Genomic DNA, 26,074 nt, shown 5'->3' on the forward strand with positions numbered 1-26,074 from the left:
TAAAGTTATAAAAATAATAGTTTTACTATATCCCTTCCCAAGCTTGTAATGCTAACATCTTACACAATTGATAGTAGGGTTATCAAAACCAGGAAGGTAACATTGGAATAGGCTATTAATGAAACAAAAGACTTGATGTACATTTCGCCAGTTCCCCACTAACGCCTCTTCTCTAGGGTCTCACGTTGCATTTCATTATTTCTCCTTAGTCTTTTGCAGCCTTTAACAGTTCCTCAGTCCTTGCGTGTCTTTCATGACTATTTAAGTGTATTAATCAGGGATTCTGTCGAATATTCCTCAGTGAGTGTCTAACTTTTTCTCATGATTAGACTGATACTACGCATATTTTGGCAGAATACCAAAGACATGAGTCCTCATTACATCTCATGGCAGTCATGATGTGGATATGTCTTATTACTGGTCATGTTGACCATGATCATCTGGTTAAGGTGGTTTCTCTGGCTTTCTCTCTCTTTCCCTTTGTAGTTAATAAATAGCTCGAGGAAAGATGCTTTGAGCTTTGGAGATATCCTGTTTATAAAGTTTTGCTCTAGTATCCTTCAGTGGATCTTTTCTGCAACAATTTTTTTTTTTTAATTTTATTTGAGAGAGGGTGCCTGGGTGGCTCAGTCGTTAGGCGTCTGCCTTCAGCTCAGGTCATGATCCCAGGGTCCTGGGATCGAGTCCTACATCGGGCTCCCTGCTCGGCAGGAAGCCTGCTTCTCCCTCTCCCACTCCCCCTGCTTGAGTTCCTGCTCTCACTATCTCTCTCTCTGTCAAATAAATAAATAAAATCTTTAAAAAAAAAAAAAAGATTTTATTTGAGAGAGAGAGAACACAAAGCAGTGGGGAGGGCAGAGGGAGAGGGAGAAGCAGACTCCGCCTTGAGCAGGGAGCCCGACTCAGGACTCGATCCCAGGACCCCGAGATCATGACCTGAGCCAAAGGTAGATGCCCAGTTGACCGAGTCACCCAGGCGCCCCTGCAACAATTATTAATGTGTTGTGTTTGCCTGACGATTTTTTCTTTCTTTCTTCCCGTCTCCACTTATTATTTAATCGATTTTTGCTTATATCAGTGTGAACTCAGATATTTATTTTATTCCATTGGGGTATACTTTGTCTGGTTGCTCAAATTATTCCAGCTTAGGCCATTGGGAGCTTCTTTAGGTTAGTTCCTGTGTTTTTTTGATAAGCCTCATCCTTTTTTTTTTTTTTTTTTAGTACTTCTTTACTTTCTGGCATCACAAAATGTTCTGGCTTATCTTGTATTTTCTCTGCCCTAGGCCAAGTATCAACTGCTTCTCCGAAGAGCCCTGGTTCCTTTGATGGGAGAATGAGATTTAGAAATAAAGACCTAAGTGTTAGGTATGCTCACTGGGTGTCTCTTTTAAACTCCTTCAGTGGCCAGAAGGAGGAGATTGTATGTATACCAACTGACACATACATATACAGGGTTCTACTGTGTTTGCACTGATAGCTTGGATTCCAGTCAAACACTCCTGGTTTGTTCCAGCCCTCTGCCTTTCCTTATTTGTCACTTCTTTCTCCAACAATGAGAAACCTGGCTCTGTCTACGGTGTATTCTCTTATTTGTTCATTTCTAATATGCACATAAAGTTTCAGAATTGCTGACCTCTGTGAGAAACATTCACTAGCTAGCTTACAGCAGTTACGTCAAGCTCTTTGGCTTTTAGCCTTGCAGTATCCCATTAGGTTACTGTTAGATTAGTTCTCTTCTTCCCCACCTCCTTCAGGGTGGTTGTGTATCTCATTTATAATAGTTAGGTTCATTTGTTAGTGTTTGTATGCTATTTTTAGGTTTTCCCACCTCTTGGGGGGAGAGAGAGAGAGGGAGAGTGTGTGTTTCAGGGGAGTACGTGAAGGGTCTGTTGAGTTCCAGAAGTTAAAGTTGTACAAGAAGGTTAACTCAGGGCACCTGGGTGGCTCAGTTGGTTAAGCATCTGCCTTCGGCTCAGGTCATGATCCCGGGGTCCTGGGATCGAGCCCTGTGCCGGGTTCCCTGCTCAGTGGGGAGTCTGCTTGTCCCTCTCCTCTGTCCCTGCTTGTGTTCTCTGTCTCAAATAAATAAATAAAATCTTTAAAATGTGTATATATAACCATCATACCATTATTATTCCTAACTAAGATGAATAATAATTCCTTAATGATCTAATACCCGGTCCATACTCATATTTCCATGGTTTAAAATATGCCTTTTAGTTGTCTCTTTGAATTAGATCTAAATACGTAATATATTTACTGCATTTGAAAGCCCATTATTTCTTGGTTTAATGCTAAAAGCTAACACTTGTAGGGGCACCTGCCTGGCTCAGTCGGTAGAGCCTGTGACTCCTGATCTTCAGGTTGTGAGTTCGAGTCCCACGTTGTGTATAAAGATGACTTAAAAAAAATCAAATCAAATAAAAGAACTATCACTTACATTGGGATGCTGGTCATTTGGAAGTGAAGTAAATGTCCATTATATGTGGATTGTTTGACTTCTGGTAGTGACAAGCATACTTTGATAGTAGAGAAGGCCAAATAAGTGACTTCAGGGTTTAAGAAGTGAGACTTGTCTTGTTTCATTATACATAACAGTTATAATTCCAGGAGAAAAAAAAGAACACTGGCCCGTAGTAGTTAATTTGTTAGAATTTAATATATAAAATAGCAAAGGCTGCTTGCTATTTATGCTATTTATGCTGAGCCTTACAAAAGTTAATGATAAATCTGTATTGTATCTTTTAAGGTTTTTATTTTGAAATAATTTCAGATGTATAAAAAAGTGTAAGAATACTACTGAACTTTTTTTTTTCTCTGAACCATTTGAGAGTAAGTTGCCATGACGCCCCCTCATTTTTGAGAACTTGATGGTGTATTTCTTACAAGCAAGGATGGTCCCCTTGTGTTAGTTATTTAGTGCTGCTTACCAAATCACCATAAAACTTAGCAGTCTAAAACTACAAATGTTCATTATCTCCCACAGATTTTGAGGGTTGGGAATCTGAGAGCAGCTTAGCTATGTGGCTTGGCTCAGGAGAATTTATGCGGCTGCAGTCAAGCTCTTAGCTGGGCCTCTCGACTCTGAGGACTTGGCAGAGGCTGGAGGACTTATTTCCAAGATGGCTCACTCATGTCACTTTGACAGGATGCGCTCAGATCTTGACCATGTGGGCCTCTCCATAGACCACTTATTTATCCTCATCCGTGGAAGCTAACTCCTCCAGTGCAAGTGATCCAAGAGAGCAATAGAGTTTGAGTATCATCTGTGACCCAACTTTGCAGCTGGATAGTCGCTTCAACTTTGTTTTGTTAGGAATGAGTCACTACGTTCAGCCCACACTCAGGTGAAGGGAAATTAGGCTCCATCTCTTCAAAGGAAGAGTATCAAAGAGTTAGTGGATATTTTTTAAACTTTCACATTCTTACAGAACCAGTATATAACCATCAAAGACAGGAAATTAACACTAATTGCTATCATCTGATGCTCTTCAGATCCTATTCGTTTCTCCAGTTGGTGTAATAATGTCATTGTAGCAAAGGATCCCATTGAGAATCATTTGCTGAATTTAGCTGTCTTGTCTCTTAAGTCTTCTTCAATCTGGAACAGTTTTTCTATCTTTCCTAGACTTTGATGACCTTGAAGCTTTTGAAAATGAGAGGCCACTTGTTTTATAGAATATCCTGCAATTTGAGTTTGTCTGGTTGAAATCTCAGGATTCGATTCAATTCTGCATCTTTGACAGAAATATCATTAAAATGATGTTATGTTCTTCATGTTGCATCCTGTCAGGTGGTACGTGATTTTACTTTGTTCCATTACTGATGTCCACTTTGATCATTTAGCTAACATGGTACCTGCCAGGTTTATCCACTGAAAAGTTACTTTTTTCCCCCTATGTAATTAAGTATTTTAGGAGGAGGTACACCCTTTACTGTCCTAGTCTATCCTGGACACTTGCCTTGCTCAGTCCCCACCTAGTGGCTTTAGGGCTGAATTGCCCAGGGAGGGATAAGGGAAAAAGTGTATTTGAGAAGGTAGAATTTGCCAAGTACCTAAGAAAGTTCTGCTATACAGCATGTAATCCATTTAAGGAAGTTATTGTTGTATCTGCCTAGGACATGAGCCATTATGGTCTGTGTAACCAAAAGAATGGGGGGCCAGGGCTTTTCAGTCAGCCGTGTCACACTGAGCTGCGGTATGATCTTGAACAGTCACAGAATCGGCTGCTCCGTCTGCACAGTAGAAAGGGTCAGAGTCTGTCTACCTACCTATCTACGTGTGAAAGTACATTGTAAATCATAAAGACCTTTATAAAAGCTATAGCCAATCTAAATTTTGTGCTTCTTCCAGTAGAATTCAGGCTTTTAGTGTTCCAAACATGGTTTCAAATGCTTTTTCCTCAGTTAAGTCTTAATTGGATCTGTGATGTTTCTACATTGATAAAATCAAACTACATCACCTGAAAATACTCTCCTATCTTTTGTCATTTTTTTCTTCATTTCCAAGTCACAATATCCCCTCCAATTGATTTAGATTGTCCCCTGTATCTTACATAATGGCCTCATAGTCAAGTTTCAAACCATATACAAAGGTAGAGAGATGAATACAATGAATCTTCTTATACTTTTCACCCACATTTAGCAGTTATCAAGTTTTTGCCATATTTGTTTTATCTGTTTATTTTTGTGTCTCTCTTTTTCTGAATTTTTAAGAAGTAAATCTCACCCTACATACTCTAAAAAATATGCATTTCTAAAAGATGGGGATGCTTTCTCTCACAACCACAAAGCTATTATCACACTTAACAAAATTGATCATTCCTTGCTATCATCTGAATTCAGTCCATAATCAGATTTCCTTGATTGTGTCAGGTGTCTTTGTATCTCCCCCACAAAATGCTTATTAATTATAAAGAGAAAATAGTGACTTCATAGTGGAGAAACCAGTGAGGCACCACGGTAGTCAAGCGATCAAAGTGTAACATGGGCATTTTGACATCATGTGCTTCCTGATACTATACACTGAGAGACACAGCATTATTTACTTCACTGATGTTCCTGACATAAAAGCATAACCTGTACTTAAGCAGGAGGAAACCTCAGCAAACCTAACTGAGGGACATTCTACAAAGGAAGGTGACCAGTACTCTTTAAAATGTCATGGTTGGGGCGCCTGGGTGGCTCAGCTGTTAAGCATCTGCCTTTGGATCAGGTCATGATCCCAGGGTTCTGGGATCGAGTCCCACATCGGGCTCCCTGCTCAGCAGGAAGCCTGCTTCTCCCTTTCCCACTCCCCCCTGCTTGTGTTCCTGCTCTCACTATCTTTCTCTCTGTCAAATAAATAAATAAAATCTTTAAAAAAAAAAAAAAAATGTCATGGTCATGAAAGACTTAACTGCCCCAGATTGGAGGATACTAAGGACACACAACAACCAAATGAAGTGTGGGATGTTGGATTAGATCCTGGAACAGAAAAAGGATATTATTTGGATAATTGGCTTAATTTGAAGATGATCTGTAGATTGGTTAGTAGCATTATACCAATGCCAATTTTCTGATTTTGATAATTGTGTTATGGCCATAGATGGTGTTTTAACATTTGGGGAAGCTGAGTGAAGGACACAGGAGGAATGTATATTATTTTTGAAAGTCTAAAATTGTTTCAAAATTAAATATCAAGTCTTTTAAAGGATGGCTTATACAGGGGCACCTGGCTGGCTCAGTAGGTAGAGCATGCAACTTGATTCCAGGGTCATGAGTTCAAGCCCCACATTGGGAGGAAAACTTAATTTAAAAAGAAAGAAAAAAAAAAAAGATGGTTTATACAAATCGGGATCCAACCACATTATAATTGGTTTGTTATGTTTTAGGGAATAGACAGCATAACTGATTTTAACCTGTTAACTTAAATATCACTTAATAGAAACTAAATTACCTGACCACTTTCTTCCCGTTTTTTCCTCTCGCCCTCGGCCATATCCTACATTGAGATTTTGAAACTCCTGAATAATACTCCAGATTCCTGACCTGATTCTGCCAATTTTTTACTTTGTTTTACTGGGGTGTAGGAGACTCCGGTTTGGGGGGGCAATTGTGTCCGAGGGCCTCCAGCAAGTTGCAGGCCTCCGTTTTCATCTTCACACTGTAGCTCCCCAGCTAAAGATCTCCGATGACCGGCTCACTGTGGTTGGAGAGAAGGGCTACTCCATGGTCCGGGCTTCTCATGGGGTCCGGAAAGGCGCCTGGTACTTCGAAATCACAGTGGATGAGATGCCGCCGGACACTGCTGCCAGACTGGGGTGGTCCCAGCCCTTAGGTAAGTGGGAGCCGTCAGGCAGAGAGGTATAGACCATCTGGCTGAGCTTCGTGGCTTTTCTTGGGGCTTATTGGATTATGGGCATAAAATTCACTTTCTGAAGGATTGGGTGGTTTGCAATTTTGTAAAACCGACCAAAAAATAAAATGAAAAGGAATACAGTTTTTTCTTTCAGCAAATCGGAGTTGATTTGCAATCTTTTGACTTCCCGTATATCTTTTTATTGGAACAGGTAACCTTCAAGCTCCCTTAGGTTATGATAAATTTAGCTATTCGTGGCGGAGCAAAAAAGGAACCAAGTTCCACCAGTCAATTGGCAAACACTACTCTTCTGGCTATGGACAGGGAGATGTCCTGGGATTCTATATCAATCTTCCTGAAGACACAGAGACAGCCAAGTCACTGCCTGATACTTATAAAGATAAGGTGAGTTTGTCCTCCTGGGAGATTCCTGGGTTTGAAGACCTGTGGCAGCCAATGAATGCCTGCAGCGGTGGCCTGAGTGTTCTCTGGTCATGCTGACATGTTTTTTCTCATATTTCATTCTGAAAATGTTAAGACATAAAAAAGTTGAAAGAATTTTAAATTCCGTGTCCAAATACCCATCACCTAGATTCTGCCATTTGTTCATTCCTCCACCCACCCATCTGTCCGCCATCTTGTTCTAATGCACTTCGGAGAATGTTAGCCACCAATATACCTCACCCCCGCCCATGTGCTTCAGGATACACATCATTAGCTAGAGTTCAACCTTTATTTAGTTTTTTCTTTTGCTATAAGTCTTAACATGAAATGAAATGTACAAATTTTAAGTGTATATTCACTGAGTTTTGAGTTTGGCCTAAATCCCTAAGGAGACATTAGAATCTTAACCACCCTAGGAAGTTCCCTCATGCTCTTCCCAATCAGTCCCAACTCCCATCCCTATAGAGCCAACCACTGTCTTGAAATTTTTTTTCCCTATCGTAATTTTATTCCATTAATTTTGTTTGTTCTTAAACTTAAGTAGATGGAACCATGTACTGTGTCATCTTTTGCATCTGGCTTTTATTGTTTGGCTTAATGCTTTTGAGATTCATTTATGTTTTTGCATGTATCTGTAGCTTGTTTCCTTTTATTGTAGAGTAGTATTCCATTGTATGAATACACCATAGTGTATTTATCCATTTTCCTATTTTTTTAATATTTTTAAATTCCAGTATAAATAACATACAGTGTTATATTTGTTTCAAGTGTATGATAAAGTGATTCAACAATTCCATATGTTATTTGGTGCTCATCATGATAAGTGTACTTTTAATACCCTTCACATATTTCATGCATCCCCCCAACCCACCTCCCCTATGGTAACCACCAGTTTGTTCTCTATTGTTGAGTCTGTTTTTTGGTTTGTCTCTTTTTTTTTCTTTGTTGTGTTTCTTAAATTCCACATATGAGTGAAATCATATGGTATTTGTCTTTCTCTGACTTATTTCACTTAGCATTATACTCTTTAGCTCCATCCAAGTCGTTGCAAATGGCAAGATTTTGTTCTTTTTTTTATGGCTGAGTAGTCTCCCATTGTGTATACACCATATTTTCTTTATCAATTCATTCATCTGTAGATGAACACTTGGGTTACTTCCATAATTTGGCTGTTGTAAATAATGCTAAATAAACATAGGGATGCATGTATCTTCTTGAATTAGTGTTTTTTATTCTTTGGGTAAATAACCCAGTAATGGAATTACTAGATCAGATGACTCCATTTTCCTATGGATGGACACTTGGGCTATTATGAATAAAGGTGATGTGAACTGTCTTGTACAAATGTTTTTGTAAACATGTTTTTGTTTCTTTTGGGTCAGCACCTAGAAGTGCAATTACTGGGTCATAAAGTAGTTATATATTTAGTTTTAGAAGCAATTGCCAGATTTCTTTCCACTCCCAGCTACAATGTATGGTAATTGTAGTTGCTTCACATCCTTGTCAACATTTGTTGTTGTCTGTCAACTTAATTTTAGCCATTTTGGTGGGTGCATAGTGGTGTCCCAGTGTGGTTTAAATTAGCATGTCTTGGGACTCCTGGGTGGCTCAGTTGGTTAAGTGTCTGCCTTTGCTCAGGTCATGATCGCAGGGTCCTGGGATCGAGTCCCACATCGAGCTCCCTGCTCAGCGGGGAGCCTGCTTCTCTCTCTGCTTGTGCTTGCTCGCTCTCTCTCACAAATAAATAAAATCTTTAAAAAAAAAAAGACAACATTTAAAAAAATTAAAAATCTTAAACAAATTAACATTTCTTTGATGACTAATGATACTCAGCAGGTTTTCATGTGCTGATTAGCCATTCATCTGTTTTATAAAGTTTCTTTTCAAATATTTTGCCCCTTTTTTTTAATCAGGTTATCTTTTTATTGAGTTATAGAAGTTTTTTTATATATATGCTGGATTACAGTTCTTGGTTAGAAGTGGCTTTTTTTTTTTTTTTTAAGATTTTATTTGAGAGATATATCAAGAGAGAGCATGAGTGTGGGGAGGAGAGGGAGAAGCAGGCTCCCTGTTGAACAGGGAGCCAGACTCGGATTTCGATCCCAGGACCCTGGGATCCTGACCTGAGCCAAAAGCAGATGCTTAATGAACTGAGCCACCCAGGCACCCCTAAAAGTGGCTTTTTAAAAATATTTTTTGGGGTGCTTGGGTGGCCCAGTTGGTTAAGCATATGACTCTTGGTCTCAGCTCAGGTCTTGATCTCAGGATTGTGAGTTCAAGCCCTGCATTGTGCTGGGCGTGGAGCCTACTTAAAAAATACATTTTTTTTTTTCTTCTAGTCTGTGACTTGTTTATTCCTTAATGGTGTCTTCTGATTTCCTGAAGTATTTAATTTTTAGGAAATCTATCAAATTTTTCTTTTACAGTTATATTGCTTTCTATGAGTTAATAATTCTTTGCCTGCCCTCCACTCATGAAGATATTCTTCCATGTTTTCCTTTGAAAACAAGGTTTTAGCTTTTGCATTTAGGTCTCTGTTCCACTTTGAATTAATTTTTATGTATAGTGTGAAGTAGGTATCAAAGTTAATTTTTCTTCCATATGGATGGGTGTCCAATTATTCTACCACCAGTTTTTGAAAACTTTGACCCTCATTTCTTTGGTGCCCTTTGTGAAAATCAGATGATTTTATAAGTAGAAAGTAGAGTTTGTTTTGGGGCTCTCTGTTCCATTGATCTTTTCGTTTACCTTTATGCCATACCACACTGTCTTGATTATTGTAGCTTTAGAGTAGGTCTTTAAATTGGGTAGTATCGGTCCTCTTGCTTCTTTCTTTGTGTTTTTGTCTGGTGTGGGGGTTTTTTTTTGTTGTTTGTGTGTGTGTGTGTGTTTTTAATTTTGAAGATAATAATATATGCTTAGACTTTCTAGAAGGATATACAAGGACACTGGAACAGAGATTGCTTTTGGCAAAGGGAAACTTGAGTGTTGAAGGACATGGTGAGAGAGGGAGAGATACTCCTCATTTTATGTTCTTGTAGATCTCTTGAATTTTTTTTTTTTTACTGTGTTTAATGTATGTATATGCTAAGAGATTCAAATTTTAAAAAATTAATATCATCTATTTCCTTGGGAGTGAATAGTTAGGCTCTTGGGAACCAGCCAGCAAGGAAGGGGTGACCCGGAGACCAATAGGAGAAGCAGGTAGGGAACTAGGATGAAAGGAAGTAGCCCTTGAAAAATGTTTTTATAGAATGGGAGAGTTTAGGCTCAGTAAACTTGTTATTTGTTTCACTGAGATTATTGAGGGGAAAATAAAAACTATGAATTAATTTTAGTTTAATGGGTATTTTTATTGTGGTGAAAGTGTATGTGTATGTGTTTCCTCAAAATCTTAGTAAAGACCTTTTTTGAAAATGTTTAACAAATATGTGCCATCTGGTACTTTTCAAGAAGCACATAGTTGTTTAAAATCTAGCAAAGCTAACCCTGCATAGATTTTTAATTTCTGTTGCACAACATAAGGACTCCATGCTATTTATGTGAATCTGGCGCTTTTTTTTTTTTTTAAATTTCATGATGATGTGGCTGATTCTTCAATGTTCCTTTTTTCCCTTTCTTTCTTGGTTTTCAAGGCTTTGATAAAGTTCAAGAGTTATTTGTATTTTGAGGAAAAAGACTTTGTGGATAAAGCAGAGAAGAGCCTAAAGCAGACTCCCCATAGTGAGGTGAGTCATGGTCATAAAAATGTCAGAACTAGAAGGCTTTGAAGATTGGGACCAACCTCCTGATTTATACAAGTGAGGAAAATAAGGCCCAAAGGGGCAGCAGAGCGAGCTGCCTCTCCTACTTGCTATGTTTGTGCCCTTCCTGTGGCGCCGTGTGGCTGCTCTCAGAGGCCTCTTCAGGGTGCTTCTAGGGATGGTCTACAGAGACAAGGGTAAAAACGGCAGCCTACTGAGGAAATAAATGTACAAGCGATTGAGGAAGCAAGTCAGAGATATTTGTTCTTCTCAGAGGCAGGATCGAGTACAGAGGGAGGAACACTGGAATAGGAGAGGATCGTGCTGTGTGACCCAGAGGCAGCTGGAGCTGTCATGGTTCACTCAGGATCCTCTAGAACTGTCCCTGCTTCCTGTTCAAAGGTTGATGAAACACGTCTGCCCAAAGTCCCAGCATAAATAAAGGCTGGCACGACTGGACCAGCCACAGGGGCCGAAAATAGAAGGGGTGGAAGAAAATTTTGAGCTGGAGACTTTTTTCCATAAAAATGCTGTGAAGCTAAGCTACCTGAGACAGTAATAGAAGTGAATGTAGGAGAAAATAAAGTAGGGGTCCAGTTGTTTTGAGGGGGAAAAAGTAAAGGGAAACAGTTAATAGCTCTAAGGATGATACAACCAGATAATCCAGCCCAGGAGAACATTGCTTTTGCTGGGAAAAACAGGCAGAGAAAGTTACTTCAGAAAAAAAGAGCCTTTTCTGAAGTCCATGGATAGTGGTTGAGAGAGAGTATTCAGAATAATTTTCAAAAGAGAAAGGACAAAGAAAATGAGGATTCAGAAATTTAGGAGATCTGAAGAGATTTTCAAAAGAGAGCTACAGAAGTGAGAATCTGATGCGAGGGAAGGGGACTAATAAATGAGCTTACAAGGTTCTGAGGAATCGGTGGAAGACCAAATTTGTTTTTATAAACACAGTGTAACGAATAATAGAGAGTAGAACAGTTTGGTATAAGTAACATAGGAATTCAGAAAGCAAATAAACCTGAAGACTGACTAGAATAGTGCATGTAAATCTGAAGTCCTCTCTAAATGGAAGACACTATTGTTGCTCCCCGAGCTGCATGCTGTTCTTGGAAGACCTTATTAGCGGCATGGTGAAGGGTTCTCCAAGTGGGTTCTTTGGCAGTTTGTTTGTTCTGTTGTTAAATTCCGAAGTAAAACCACGGTTTTTGTTTCAGATAATATTTTATAAAAACGGTGTCAATCAAGGTGTGGCCTACAAAGATATTTTTGAGGGGGTTTATTTTCCGGCCATCTCACTGTATAAGAGTTGCACGGTATGTATCCTCTGTTCATCCTGTGAACAGGACTTGAGGGAAATAGGTGAATGGTTGTGTTGGAAGAGCCATTGATGTGAGTTCCAGAAAGAAGTCTAAATAGCTAGCTGAAGAGTGAGAAGGGAATGTGTTCCTACTGTGACTGTGGCTATCCCAAAAACAGTTGGGTGTGTTAGGAAGTATTTGCTTGGGTAGATAAAAGACTGTGCAGTTAGCGTGCCCCGGACTTTCCCTTTGAATGTACTGTGTGGTAAATGCTACTGTTCAGCGTAAGGCATATGAAGTATGTACATGCAAAAGTCAACTTGGTGTTACAGGTCATGATGACCCACCATCATTGGTTAGTAACTGTTGGTTATTTCATATACTGTGTTGTTTGTTTTGTTTTGTTTTGTTTTGTTTTTTTAAATATGATCCAGTACGAAAGGGACAACTTTGTTGTTGTTTTACGTGATTTGAAAAGGTAATATCTGGAAGTTTCCATTTTTTTAGTCTGTCGGTAACCACCATTGAAGTAAAATAAGGAAATCTTTAGGTTATAAACAGAAGTCAACCAAAGTCTGTTTTATTTACCTAATTTTTGATGGACATTAGGATGTTGACCACTTTTAAGCAATGTTAAATCTATTTCATTTGTTCCACTTACACCCTGAATGTCATAGCTACATTTAAAAAGTTCCTGTGTCATGTTAAACTTTTTCACTCTTTTCTTCTGTGTTTTCATGTCTGTCTGCTTGAATTGAATTATCCCAGGTTTCCATTAACTTTGGACCATGCTTCAAGTATCCTCCAAAGGATCTCACTTACCGCCCTGTGAGTAACAGTCACGACGCATCCTCAGTATCTCTGTTACTTCTTTTTTGTAGCTATTCTCATCACCTCATTTCTGTTTCTTGTTCCTCCCACAGATGAGTGACATGGGCTGGGGCGCTGTGGTAGAACATACTCTGGCTGATGTCTTATATCATGTGGAAACAGAGGTGGATGGGAGGCGGAGTCCGCCATGGGAACCCTGACCAGGTCCCTCTTTGCAGACATGGACTTTCTGGGGAATAAATTGGGGAGGGGGCCTGTTTCTGTTTTTTAACTGTTGCAAACGTTCTCCCAAAGATACTGCAGAACACAGCCTCTGCTGTTAGCAAGTTAAAAGTGTGGGTGAGACTGGGAGAGACTCCCTCCCCTTCAACACTTTCCCCACTTCTGGTGACTGCTTCTATTTTGTGTGCCATACGCCAACAACTGCTGACCCTAGGATCCCATGCGCTCCCTGTGAAACTGGTGCTGTAACATGTATCCCACCAACTGGGACTTGATACCTTACTGTATTTTCTACAGAGTGAATCATCTTGTCCAAGTAGCTAACTTATTTAAAGACATTTCCTTTTGTGGCATTGACTTCATCCATCTGATTTCCAAGGAAGTAATAGGCCTGTTTCTGAGAACAGCTGAAACCAGTGGCTGTACATTCCAGATCTAAAAGGTCTTTCCTTTTGGTGTGGGTTTTTATTCATTTTGAAACATTTTTGAATACTGGGGTCTCTGAAACTACTAGGTCTCTAGAACTGTAATTGTAAAAAGAACTTGCTTGCAGCTTTAACAATTAGAAACCCTTCCCAAATAAAACTTGTCTTCAAGTGTGTGTGGCACTTTGCTTCCCTTTCACGTTGGGTTCCTCTTGGGACAGGGATAGCAAGGTGGGCAGTCTGAGGAAAGGTAGCCAGAACTGGGGGAGACAGGCACGTTTCTGACTCTACCCCACGCCCTCTTCTCTTCCTTCCATTCTTTCCAGCCAGCTCAACCAGCCTTTATCCTGTGAAATCGGACTCTCAAGGAGGTGAACAAGAGTTTAAAAGGGCTAATGGGGGAGCGCCTGGGTGGTTCAGTCAGTTAAGTGGCCGACTCTTGATTTCAGCTCATGATCTCAGGGTCCTGGGATCGAGCCCTACATCAGGCTTCGCACTCAGTGGGGAATCTGCTTGGGATACTCTATCTATCTCTGTCAAATAAATAAATCTTAAAAAAAAAGAAAAAAAATTTCCCAAATCTCAAGTGACTATTGGTGTCTTCACACAGTAGCTTTGACTAATATATTTGTCTCCTAACGAACCATCCAGGCTCTTTGTCTTGGCCTTTCTGCATCTCTTCACATACTAACAGAGTCAGTATGGTTGTAGGCTAAAGACTCAGTCAGACTGTCACCACTGGACACCTACCTATTCATTCATGGCTGGTCTTAAAGGGCAGACGTGGTTATAAAGCTGGATGATCAGAGTTTGAAGAACTCTAAGAGAATGAGGGTAGTGCTCTTCAGAGGAAGCTGGAGGTAAATTCTTTGTAATACAAATTACCACGTTACTTGTACACCCACCCTCCATAGAAATGATAAAAATTTTTGTACATTAGATTTTCATAAATCAAGTTACAGAAGTAATAATTTTGCCTGTTTATACTTCATATTCAAAGCGCAGGTGTGTGCACGCGCGCATGTGTGTGTGTTGAGAAGGTTCATTGGAAGGGCTCACAGAATACCCACTCTTCATGTAGACCCCTATAAAATGGTCTCCGTGAACAGATCATCACTGACAACTTACTTTATTCCGATGTAAAATTAAACAAGTGGGAAAATATCTCCCAGTCTCCTCAAAGACATAGTTGCTTGGTTTGGAGAAGGCAAATTAAAATCAAGCTCAAAACTATGGTATGTGGTAAAATCCCACTTTTTTGCTTTCAGTCTGTTGTTTTTTGAAACCAGAGTGTATATTGCTTCACACATCTTTAAACAAGTAATAATTTTCTCTTAGCTGGGAGTGAATGATAATTCTGTTCTAGAAATACAACTATCCCCTCTCATTCTGAAGCTCCCAGGTAGATAAACAATAATTTGTTTTTTTGTTTTATTTTTATTTTTATTTATTTATTTGACACACAGAGCACAAGCAGGGGGAGCGGGAAAGGGAGAAGCAGGCTTCCCGATGAGCAGGGAGCCCGATGTGGGACTTGATCCCAGAACCCTGGGATCATGACCTGAGCCGAAGGCAGATGTTTAACCAACTGAGCCATCCAGGCACCCCAACAATAATTTGAGCTATGCTAAAAATAGACCACTCTAAGAAACGATCAGAATAAATAATAATAAATACTTCTCTGAGCTGTAAAATTTCAATAGCTCAATAAATATCAGCATTCCCGCTCCTGCTGAGCTCTTTAATAAATAAGCTAGGGCTCTATTTCCAAGTGCTTTAAATCATCAGTGCTATTAGAACCCAAATGGAAAAGCTTCAAGTGATAATGGTTTTTCATCCTGCCCATACTCGTTAGCAAAGGAATCCCATCCCAGTTTATATTTTTAAAGCCTAAATTCTCTACATCTTGGAAGGGAATTTGCCATCACCATAGCACCTCTTTCAGCCATCCCCTCTAGATGTTGTAAAACACTGGCCTGTTAAAGGCAGAGAAAGTGGCAGCCCTGAGCCAAGCTGGAAGCTGATGTAATCGGCTCTGAAGTAAAGATTCGGTTCCTTTTTTAGGTCTCAACATTCACTCTGGGGAAAATAAAATTTGTTTCTGTTCAACTTTGTCATTCATTCTCTCATATTTGGTCCTATCCGATCTTTTAATTAGGTAAATAAAAATCCTCAGTCGTAATCCTTCCAGTGCTCGTCAATCAGCTCCCAGTTCTAGAGTTCTTTTAAGAATTGATTTAGGCTTGTGCTTATCATGGAAATTAAACCCTTATGAAAGATCCTGGTCACAGATCAGTGACCTAAGTGCTCAGTAGTTTTCCCTTCTAATGAGCTAGGGGATCAAGTTTCATTAAAATGTCCAGAACTCCTTTAGCATGAAGTTGCAATTTACTAGAATGATTTTTTTTTTAAGAGTAGAATTTTTAACCAGGTACAGACTGAAGTTTTTGTGTCAGTTTTGATTCTTTATTCTGACTGATGCTCATGGAAGAAGTAGAACTGGATTAATTTCGTTTTCTGTTTTTTTTCAATCAAGAAAACGTAGACTACATTTCTAGAAGGCACCTGCTGTGGGGAGTTGCTTGGTCTTGGTGCAGCTTGCTGCCTATTTGGTAGAGGGGCAGAGGGTTGCTGGGGTCCCTTTTGTAAGACCTTGCTGTCCACACACTGCCTGCAGGGAATGGAGCTCATGAGCCCATGAAGGATAAGGTCCCAACCCTTGTATTTAGCACCCTCTGAACCCTATATCAGCCAGTACCATTTTAAAGATGTTTTAAAATAGACGTGTAAGGGCCCAGAAGTTCTACGGATATTTGGGGGCCCTTAATCTTCATTTCACAGCTAATCATTGAAGTTAGAAAGCTCTTTCTCTTAAAAGCCTTGTCCCCATTTTCTTGGTCTTAAAATGTTACCAATCTGAGTCCCAGTGTCCTCCTCTAAATCCCACCCCATCCCACAGTCCCCAGATGAAGATCTTAAACAGACTTGTAGGCTTCTAGCAGGGATCTTCCTGATGAGCATGCAAGCCAGTGCAGCTAGGAACAGTTGGAAGGAGCAGGCTGGTCCTTAACACCTGGCTTCAGGAGCAGGGCTGGACTCCAGGTGCTTGCGCAGGTGGTTGGCAAAATCCACCTGGGTCTGTGATAAGACCTGGTTGATGATGGTCTTTGGCAGCCATCCCTAGAGTAGAAAAAGAATGTGGCCATCTTGTGGGTAGTGTTCCATTGTAAAAACGTACCGTATCACAAACATGGGTTGCTTAGGGCTTGCTCTTCCAGCTCTGTTTATGGGTGCAACCTTGGTGTTGACCAGGAGGACTGACTGCATTACTACCCTGCTGTCCCAACCAGTGTCCCCAACTGCTCTCTTCCCAGCTGTGTGACCCTGAGCTAGTAACTGTATCTTGTGGGCCCTAAGTTTCCTTCTTTCCAGATTGATAACTGCAGAGTTGAAATTTGACACAGAGGTAAAAGGGAGGCGCTATTGTAGGCTTTTGAAGTGACGGAATAGCAGGTCATTACTCAAACCTCTTCCCTCCAACAATCTGTCTCTCAAAATGGAAGAGGATTTTTCCTGTTCCTTGTGGGATAATGTGGGAGGGTAAGAGCCAATTTTCCTCCCCACCACCTCCCCACAGAGCCATCTTGTGCCCCTCACCTTGAGGTCAATGCTGAGCAGCCAGGTGAGTTTGGTCTTTGAGGGACTTTCAGCCAGGGGATGGAGCACCATGCACGTGGGACCATGCTCACCTCTGGCAAATGAAGAGAAGTCAAGTCAGGAGGACCTTGCAGAATTCTCCTTTATGCTGACCAGTTACACTAGCCACACTTCCTTATTACCTTGCCTTCTCCAAATCTAAGAAATACTTTTTGCCAAGGGTGATATTTAACGGTTGGCATGGTCACCAGCTCCTCAGAACAAATGCTGGTTGGAGCTGGAGCCTGGGGGCCTCCTGTAGTGCCTTTAAGTTGCTGATAGAGAAAGGGTCCAGGGTAGTGGCTGGGGCCCCTGGGAAACTGAGGTAGCAGCTGTGTTCTGAGTGGTGCAGATTACCTTTTAATCGACAGTACGGTCGTACCTGAGCACACCAGCTAAACCTCAGCCCTACCTCATGTTTTAGAAAATTACTAAGGTGCTCAAACTTTCTGGGAAGGTCGGGACAAACTGGCTATCTAAGTAGGACCAAACTTGTCTTCCTCCCCTGCTATGGAAAAAGAATATTTCTGTGTGAAAGGAAGCTGAGGGTAGGGACCAAAGGACTGGTTTCTTGGAGCTGAGGATTCATCACACACTTGGTGGTGCATGCCCACAAGCCTGTGTTAGGAAAGGGAGGTTTTTTGGTTTGGTTTGGTATTTTTAAAGATTTTATTTATTTATTTGACAGAGAGAGACAGCAAGAGAGGGAACACAAGCAGGGGGCGTGGGAGAGGGAGAAGCAGGCCTGGGGAGCAGGGAGCCCGATCCCAGAACCCTGGGACCACGACCTGAGCTGAAGGCAGACGCTTAATGACTGAGCCACCCGGGTGCCCCAGGAAAGGGAGGTTTTGAGCGATTGCCAGTATTACCTGATGACACCTTTCTGCTCAGGCATCTCCCCGAAATGTGTGGCCATGCCAGCCAACACACAGGTGGAGCCTCGGCGCTTGGCACAGCGCACGCTCACAAAGTCACGGGGCCCCACCAGGTTTCCCGCCGCTTCTGCAGCCAGCTCATGGGTGATGACTGTATCTTTTCCAATCTTCTGCAGGACCTGCCAGGCCCCAGGGAGCCAGAGTCACCACGCAGCCAGGCTGATGCTAAGGCACCACCTGCAGCTCGCACCCTCTTTGGCGCACCCTTCCGACTGGGCTCCTGTGGGTTCCAGCCTCCCTACACCTGGACTCTCCTCACCTTGATCTCCTTGACATTTGGGTTCCACTCTCCCATTGCTTCCATGCGTTCCACGAGCTCTTCATAAAGCCTCTCCATGGGCTGGTCCACCACCACCTCCAGCCGGAATACCTTGCCCACATCTGGGACCACTTTACTCAGTACTTGGTCCCCATTCGCCTGTCAGGGAGGAAGAAAGGAGCTGCAGGATAAAGGTTAGAGAGAAATACCCCTTGCTTAGGGCACATAGACGGGCAAGGCAGGCAAGGCAGGAAGGGGAACAGCACAAAGAAGCCTAACATTACTTCTGATTAAGACCGTTGGTAATCTTTCCTGCCGCAGGTTGCCTGTGCCTGGACCCTTTCTTCTTGGTGGTAAGTGTTGATGGGTGTGGGTGGGTCCAACTGAAGAGGCCCCTGCTCGACCTCAGAAGCGTAAAGTTGCTGGGCAAGACAAACCTGGGAGTGGGAGAGCTGGTCTACAACCAGCTAATTACACACACAAAAACAATGTTGGGTGGGAGCTTAAAGAGGTTTTCAGTCCAATACCTCCTTTTACACCAGAAGGCTGGAGGCCCAGAGACCCCTAGCCTGAGGGCATTGCTGGGCCTACATCCCAGATTTCCTGGCTCCCAAACCAGGAGTGTGCTAACTCAGAACTTGAAGAAGGAGCGGGTTTACCTGAACTTAGGGCAATAGGCAGCATGGGAGCTTCTGGATGAAGGCAGAGCCACCAGAGTCTCAGTAGAGCCCGCGGCCTCGAACACGTGCCTGTTACCAGTTCCCGGTCAGGATGCGGTGCTCAGGAGCCAGGAAACCCAGAAGGCCTCGGGCCATTTGTGTTCCCGTCCAGCCCTGTTGCGGCTGAGCCCAGATCAGCCCCGCAAGCTCAGCCGAAAGAGGACTACACAGCACCAACATTGCGCCTTGGCCCCGGCGCTTCTGACCCAGGGTGGTGCAGGCCTCTGACGCACGCAGAACCCCCAGTGCGCCGTCTCTGCCAAACTGGGTGTAGAATGTGTTTGGAGGGTAACGAAGGATCCAGAAACAGTGTTTCTCAGACACGAGTCTCCGGGATGTCTTTGATGGGCAAAGGGAGTATCTGAGGATGTATTCTTGGGAAAGGAGAATTTTCAAATTACAACTACCTGCTGCATGAGGCAGGAATCCCGAGGCCTTTGAGAATGGCAGTGGAACAGTGAGGAACGTGGGTTCCTCCAGGCCCACTCTTACCTGCTGGTTCTCCTTCTTCCAGCCCTCCTGGCTGCTGAGGATGCCCAGGGCTTTCTGCATGGCCTCCTCTCCCTGCCGGATATAGGCTAGCTCCTGGTCGCTGTAGAGGGTGTCTTCCAGCCGAGAACCTGGACACACAGCCAAGGAGAGAGCGGGCTCGCTTCTGTCTCCCTGGCCTCCCGCACAGCTGCCATCCCTTCAGTCTGGATCTGCTCACTTCTGTGCAGAGCCAAGACCAAAGCCATAGGGTCCGGCTTGCAGGTGAAGTTAGACACACAGCTGCAGCTGACGGCAGTGGCCTTGAGGAACTCCAGCCCCACCCTCTCAAAGTGAGTGGGAGAGGCCAGCTTAGGGTTAGGGGGAGGCGGGGATGCGGGAGGGAAGCAGGGCAGCGTGCCCAAGCTCACACCCCGGAGCCGCCTCCTGCTGGCACGAGCCCAGAAGCCTCAGTACTTACCGAGCAGAGAACTCCGACGCCGAACCTGGTGAATCCACGCGCCCGGGGTCGGGCCCCCCAGTGCCCTCCGGTTCAGCTCCTGGCCAATGGCCAGCACAGCCTGGTGCCTCAGCCCTGCGGAGAGGGGAGGAAATTGTTGCTTAGAATCGAGAAATCCCCTTAGAGCGGGACCATTGCACCCCTTCATCTTGCCACAGATGAGGAAACACTGGGAGAGGGAGGTGACTTGCTCAGGAACACGGATCCCTAGTGGGGACCTCAACTAGAGCCAGGTCATCTCCCAGTCCAGGGCCGTTACTCTCTGCCAGGCCACCTCCTGGGCCCAGAGTCGACCTTCCATCTGGGCTGGCCAGGCCCGGTCCTGCCTGGAGGCGGGGGCTGGACGGGAGCGCGCTGAAGTTTCCTTCTCGAACGAGAGAGAAGCTTCGTTCAACTAGGAAAAAATCTGCGGGAGGAGGATTAAAGACGCCCATCCCCTGTAGTGTGCGTCGCTGTCAGCAGCTGCGGTCCTTTGCTGAGTAACTGCTCAGCGTGCCCTCTGGGCGCAGAGCGAGGTGAGTCTGGTTGATCTAGTGAGAACAGCCCCGCTGCTGGTCTGGGTCTTCCAAGCCGGTTCCTCCCAGTGTAATTGGGGAGCACTTTCGATTGGTTTGTGTACCCTTCAGTGACCGCAGGGGATTGACTCAGATGACCTTGGGTCCTGAGTAGCTCTACAAAATCGGACTTGGGTACCTGGTTCTGCTTCCTCGTTGTACAATGATAACCCAGACTTCCAGCTGCACCCGCTTTCTCTCTTCATTTTGCTCTTCTTGGCGCCCCCCCCCCCCCCCCCCCCCATGTCTCAGGCTTGCCAGCACTGCCCGCTGGACTCAAGGCTCACTGCCACCCCTGCGCTGCGGCTCGGTCTTTGCCGGTACCCCTGGTGCCGATCCAGGCAAAGTGAGGAAGAGCTCAAGGAAGACCAGAGCCCCGGAGAGCAGGACAGAAGTGACCGAACCCAGGGGGCTGGGGGCCCTTAAGAGGCGTCTTAGTATCCAGCCCAACTGTTCACATGGGCAAAGGGAGGTCCAGAAGGGAAGAGATGTGTGCAGGTTCTCCCAACAAGAGGCGCGAAGTGGGATCAGCAGGGGAGCTGCCTGAGTGCTCCGGGTCACCACGCGGGCCACCCCCTGGCCTGGGGAACTCACCCTTCATGTTGCGCACGTGTCTGTAGGAGCTCCCAGCACACAGCTTGAATGTGGCTAGAAACATGGTGTCCAGGCGGTGGGGACAGGCAGGGGAGCGGTGCTGTGGCCACTGCTGCCGTTGCCTCTGCTCTCAAGGGTGGCTTCTTCCTTCCCTCCTTCCCCCGAGCCTGTCAAGGCCTGCCCCTGGGTCCTGCAGCCGTGGCTGGGGACCAGCCGAGTGTTCTGCGTCTTAAATGCCCCCCGGCTGAAGGCTGTACTTCATCATCCGGAGATTAAAAAAAGCCATCGCTCGCTGTGCGAAGGAAGGGGTCAAGGGTAGAGGGATTGCCTCACACCATGGCTTTAGCCATTTGCAGGGAGCCTGGAGGAGGCGGGCCCATAGAAAGGAGCAGGGAGGCGGGTGCCAAAGGAGCAGGGGATAGAGGGGGTGAAAAAGAAGCAGCCGAGGTCAAGGCAGTTTGGAAGAAAGCATACACCATCCAACTGGTTTTCAAACAGCACGTGAGGTGCTGTTTAAAATGCAGGTTTCTGGGGGCGCCTGGGTGGCTCAGTTGGTTAAACGTCCGCCTTCTCCTCAGGTCATGATCCCGGGGTCCCGGGATCGAACCCCAGTCCTGGGATCGTCCGGGGATTGTCCTGGGATCGAGCCCCGCATCAGGCTCCCTGCTCAGTGGGGAGTCTGCTTCTCCCTCTGCCTCTGCTGCCCCCCCTGCTCGTGCTCTCTCTCTATCTCTGTCAAATAAATAAAATCTTAAAAAATAAAAAAATAAATAAAATGCAAATTTCTTTTTCTTTTATTTATTTATTTGACAGAGAGAGAGCACAAGCAGAGGGAGCGGCAGGAGAGGGAGAAGCAGGCTCCCCGCTGAGCAGGGAGCCCAATGCGGGGCTCCGTCCCAGGACCCTGGGATCATGACCTGAGCCGAAGGCAGACGCTTAACCAACTGAGCCACCCAGGTGCCCTAAAATGCAGATTTCTGGCCCTCAGCCTCAGAAACTCTAGATTCAACAGGTCTAGAATTGAGGCTCTAAAACTTGTATTAAGAAAAAAAAAAAATCCCAGGCGGCTGCCATGCAGGTATCCTGTGAACTGCATGCTACTCTTCGAGAAGCATTGCCCTGGTCTCTCACGGAATCTTTTCCCTTTAAGATTGAACTTGAGGTTGCTTCTAAGCTAGATTCACCCAGCAGGAATATCAGGGGTCAAGAGAATCACACTAGTGTGGCCCCTGGCCCAGGGCCTGCCCGCCTTGTGAGAGAGTTCTGTGTCCTGTCACCACTGCCCCGAGGCAGGGCGGGAAGGCCTACGAAGTGGGGAGCAGTGGCAGTGGCAGAAGCCTACGGGCTCCCGCTGGCTCCCTCACCACAGAAAGGATGAAAGGGACAGGACCTGCTCAGAGCTGGCCGTCGCCCAGAGCCCAGGCATAACAGAATGAGTCTCACCCGCCACCCTCCATCAACCCCTCATGAGGAGTGGGAAGCAGATCGCTGGAAGAGAGGGTCCAGCGATCCAGGGACCCTTGTCCTGGGCTCCTCTCTGAGCAGTGGCTGCCTGGAGGTCCCCCGGCCCATTTCTCGAGGCCCGCTGGGGCCCTCTTCCTCCGGGGAGCCTTCCTCGATCACTGCAGCCTTGTGGAATGGCCTGTTCCTCCATCTCACACCCTCACGATCACTGCCACGGGAGGTGTGCGTCATCTCGGTCCCGATTTGTAGAATGGCTTGGGTGTGTTTGCTTGTCCCCTCCATGGGACTGTTTCTCCCTGAGGCAGGCACTCTGTACGCTCCCCCGCATCCCCCGCACTCAGCTCCAGAGCAGGCTCTTCCTCCTCCTCTATGGGGTGACCAGCTGGGGAAGGTGGGGGTGTAGTATGTCTTTGGCTGAGAAAACCAGCCTGTAGGCTTTGTGTCCAGCCCTTGCAGAGTCCCAGGGAAGACAGCACCAAAGGGGGAGGCCTGTGTGAGGGGTGGGGGGACTGAAACTTTCACAGCTGGAAGAGAGGGTGCAGAGGGCATGCTGAGAGGGCTGAAGAGCAGCTCCCCCCGGCTTCTCCTTGCCGTGTGGACACGTGCGCCCTCAAGCACATGTGCCCCTCAGTGGAGGTGGCGGGGGGCGGGAGGGGGTTATTATGGGACAGGCCAAGCAGATAATGTTCAAGGCCCCGCTGTTGCCATCCTGGGGAGAGTTATGGCCACCGTGAGCGGGGAGGAGCTGGGCTGGCTCGGAGACTGCAGGATCCAAGCACACAGCTGCTGCTGATGTCAGAGCTGCCACTGACTCAGGGAGGGGTGCTGGTGACCTCCCCCAAGGCCAAGGCCCTCGTCTTCCCTTCCTCATCGTTTCCAGGACCAATGAGTAGTTAACTCTCACTGTCCCCCTGAGCAGTAAGGTGGTTCCTCTGGCTCTGGATGTTATCTGTGTCTGGCTTTGCTTTTTGAGGAGGGCAGAAGCCCCAAGGGAGGAGACAGGGTGGACAAGGCAGGCCAGGGAGAAAGGCGACCAGAAGTCCGGCTCAGACGGTGCGGAGCGCGGGAGGGAGGCAGCGCTTGGGAGCACTCATTCCTTCAACACCCCGTTGTTGAGTGTCCACTGTGTGGCTCTGCCCTTGCGAGGGAAAATGAACCATGTGGCCCAGGAGGAGAGTCGGGGAGCCAAGGAGGAGTTTGGAAGTACAGAGGGTAGAGGGCCTCACCACACAGTGGGAAGGCAGAGTGGGCAGGAAGGCTTCTGGGAGGAAGGGACATCCGAGCTGAACGTGGGAAGTGCGGTTAGGAGGTGCTGGGTTTGAGATCGAGGATGGGGTGCGGGGGTTCCGGGGAGAGCATCTGGCCAGCAGCCCAGAGAAAGGATCCGAGGGTTGCTCCATAGCAGGTTGTAGGGAGTGGTTGGAGGTGGAGTACCAAGAGGGGGTGCACGGGAAGATTCCCCTGCAGGCGACGGAGCTGTCTGGGCCCCCGCTCAGAGGCGGTGTGCACGGGGCGTCCCCAGGGTCCCCGGGGCTGGGCTGGCCGTGTGGAGAGGCTGGGGAGTGGAGGACATGTGGGTGTCGCACCTCAGCAGGCTCCCAGCACCACCCCCCCATCTGCCTCTTGCTTCGCGATTGCCAGCCTCTCACTCCTTCCGTCTCAACGTCCTGATCTGTGAAATGGGGGTGTATTTTCCTCTTCCTTTGTATGACCCTCTCAGGGTGGTGAGAAGGCTGCCATCAGGTGACAATACATCAGGAACCCGCAAGAGAAAGTCCGGCCTTCTCAGCCCAATCTCCGGGCCCTCCAGTGTCTCCCACCCCGGCTGTCTTCTCTGGGGCCTGCGGGCTGTCTGCCCCGTGCACACCTTCTCTGCATCCAGGTAGCTCACAGCATCCGTGCCCTCAAGACTTCCGCTTGGGCCCCACCTCGCTCTGCTCTTTAACTAGAATTCGGTACTTTTTCCTTTGGGCCCCCTCAATAAACGTGTAGCACAGCATCAGTAAGACTACTGGCCTCCCGCCCCTCCCTCCCACACACCCCTTTTTAAAAAGACTACTATTTTAGAGCGGTTTTAGATTCTCAGCAAAATTGGGAGGAAGGTACAGAGATTTTGTTTTTAAGTTTTTTTTTTAATTTAATTGTTTGAGAGAGAGAGAGAGAGAGAGAAGGTACAAGCAGGGGGAGCAGCAGAGGGAGAGGGAGAAGCAGACTCCCCGCTGAGCGGGGAGCCTGATGCAGGGCTCGATCCCAGGACCTCGGGATCACCGCCTGAGCTGAAGGCAGATGTCTAACCTACTGAGCCACCCAGGTGCCCCAGTACAGAGGTCCCCACACATGCAGGTCCCCCTTTTTTGCATATCCATAAGCTCCATAAGGACCTGTAAACTCCACGAGCACTTGGATCCTTTGCAAGTTCTTGAATCCCTAGCGCTCAGCACAGTGCTAGATAATTCATGGATACTGCATACTGTATCACTGTTTAATAAATGAGTGGAAGGCATAGAGCCTGGTACTTTGTAGATTTTCAATAAATACTGATTTTCTTCCATCTCTTAAGGGTGGTCAGCCTGGAGTGAGGGCAAAATCCTGGGCTGCTTATAGGGTATATGCTTATTTAGGATTGAAAGAATGCAGTGTTTTTCTCCCAAGGCATCATTGTGAGGAGGCAGCAGAGAGGTTGGGCAAGTTTGACTCGTTGGGCTTGAGGTAATTATGGATTACCTCCCTTTAGAGTACATTTTACGTCATCAGTATCTTAGTTCCTTAACCCGAGTTGGTCACCATCATTTCACAAGGCATCCTTATTTGTATAAAGTATGAGTTCACTGAGGGTATGGAGTCGATCCCAAGAGTCTGGCCCACGTTGGGGATTCAGCAGATGATAGTAGCTGACGCCGAGCACGCCTTCTGGGCAAGGCACTATTGCAAGCTCTTTAGGCATATTAACTCACTTTATCCTCACAACCACCACCCAAGGAGTTGGTACTATTCTTATGCCGGTTTTACAGATGAGGAAATGGAGGCATTGAGGTAAGCAGCTTGACCAACCTCAGACAGCTATGAAGAAGCCAGGCAATCTAGTCTGTGCTCTTGGTTACACAGCTAAACCTTTAAAAATCTCGTGTTTCTGGTGACACAGTCTTGGTTTCGGCTCAGGTCATGGTCTTGGTTGTGAGATCGAGCCCTGAGTAGGGCTCCATGCTCTGCGGGGAGTCCGCTTGAGATTCTCTCTCCCTCTCCCTCTGACCCTCCTGCTCATGCTCTCTCTCTCTAAAATGGATGAATAAATCTTTAAAAAAAAAACCTCGTGGTTCTCTCTGGAAACCGGGGGCAAGAGTTGCCTCTCATAGCCTGTCATATAGAAGTCATCAACAAACTTAGGGTGATGAACGACTTATTCAAACTATATTTGGTTCCTTGTTGCCCCTTCACTCTCTGTCTCCGCAGGTAAGCCAGGCTTTAGGTCTCCTTGCCCAGAGATTTGGGCAGGGAACACAAAGCTTTCTGCCTTTTGGAATAGCCTAAACCAGAAGAGCAAATGGAGGGTGGGTGGG

General features: G+C 45.6%; 2 protein-coding genes across 2 annotated transcripts in view; one reads left to right on the forward strand and one right to left on the reverse strand.

Annotated features, from left to right (window-relative positions):
- The window catches only part of ASH2L (ASH2 like, histone lysine methyltransferase complex subunit), a 28,407-nt gene extending 14,922 nt beyond the window's left edge, over positions 1–13,485 (forward strand). The window contains exons 11-16 of the mRNA XM_021681515.1: positions 6,154–6,321; positions 6,554–6,747; positions 10,422–10,514; positions 11,747–11,845; positions 12,599–12,658; positions 12,754–13,485. Coding sequence (XP_021537190.1) covers positions 6,154–6,321; positions 6,554–6,747; positions 10,422–10,514; positions 11,747–11,845; positions 12,599–12,658; positions 12,754–12,861 — 722 coding nt within the window. The 3' untranslated portion in view covers positions 12,862–13,485. The remainder of the gene's footprint in view (positions 1–6,153; positions 6,322–6,553; positions 6,748–10,421; positions 10,515–11,746; positions 11,846–12,598; positions 12,659–12,753) is intronic.
- A 2,862-nt stretch (positions 13,486–16,347) lies between these two features.
- Positions 16,348–21,179, reverse strand: STAR (steroidogenic acute regulatory protein). The gene is made up of 7 exons (XM_021681516.2): positions 21,054–21,179; positions 19,867–19,980; positions 19,410–19,537; positions 18,199–18,357; positions 17,874–18,058; positions 16,966–17,059; positions 16,348–16,488 (listed from the first exon to the last, which is right to left on the reverse strand). Exons 1-7 carry the CDS (start codon positions 21,115–21,117, stop codon positions 16,375–16,377), a joined length of 858 nt encoding a protein of 285 aa, XP_021537191.1. The 5' UTR covers positions 21,118–21,179; the 3' UTR covers positions 16,348–16,374.
- Between the last annotated feature and the right edge of the window lie 4,895 nt (positions 21,180–26,074).

Source organism: Neomonachus schauinslandi, chromosome 2, assembly GCF_002201575.2.
Source record: "Neomonachus schauinslandi chromosome 2, ASM220157v2, whole genome shotgun sequence".
In the NCBI taxonomy this organism is placed as follows: Eukaryota; Metazoa; Chordata; class Mammalia; order Carnivora; family Phocidae; genus Neomonachus; species Neomonachus schauinslandi.

Coding starts and splice junctions, on each gene's coding strand:
- STAR (XM_021681516.2), bottom strand. CDS start 21,117: ATGTTTCTAGCCACATTCAAGCTGTGTGCTGGGAGCTCCTACAGACAC. Junction 19,981..21,053: donor ACACGTGCGCAACATGAAGG/GTGAGTTCCCCA, acceptor CCCTCTCCGCAG/GGCTGAGGCACCAGGCTGTG. Junction 19,538..19,866: donor GCGTCGGAGTTCTCTGCTCG/GTAAGTACTGAG, acceptor CTGTGTGTCCAG/GTTCTCGGCTGGAAGACACC.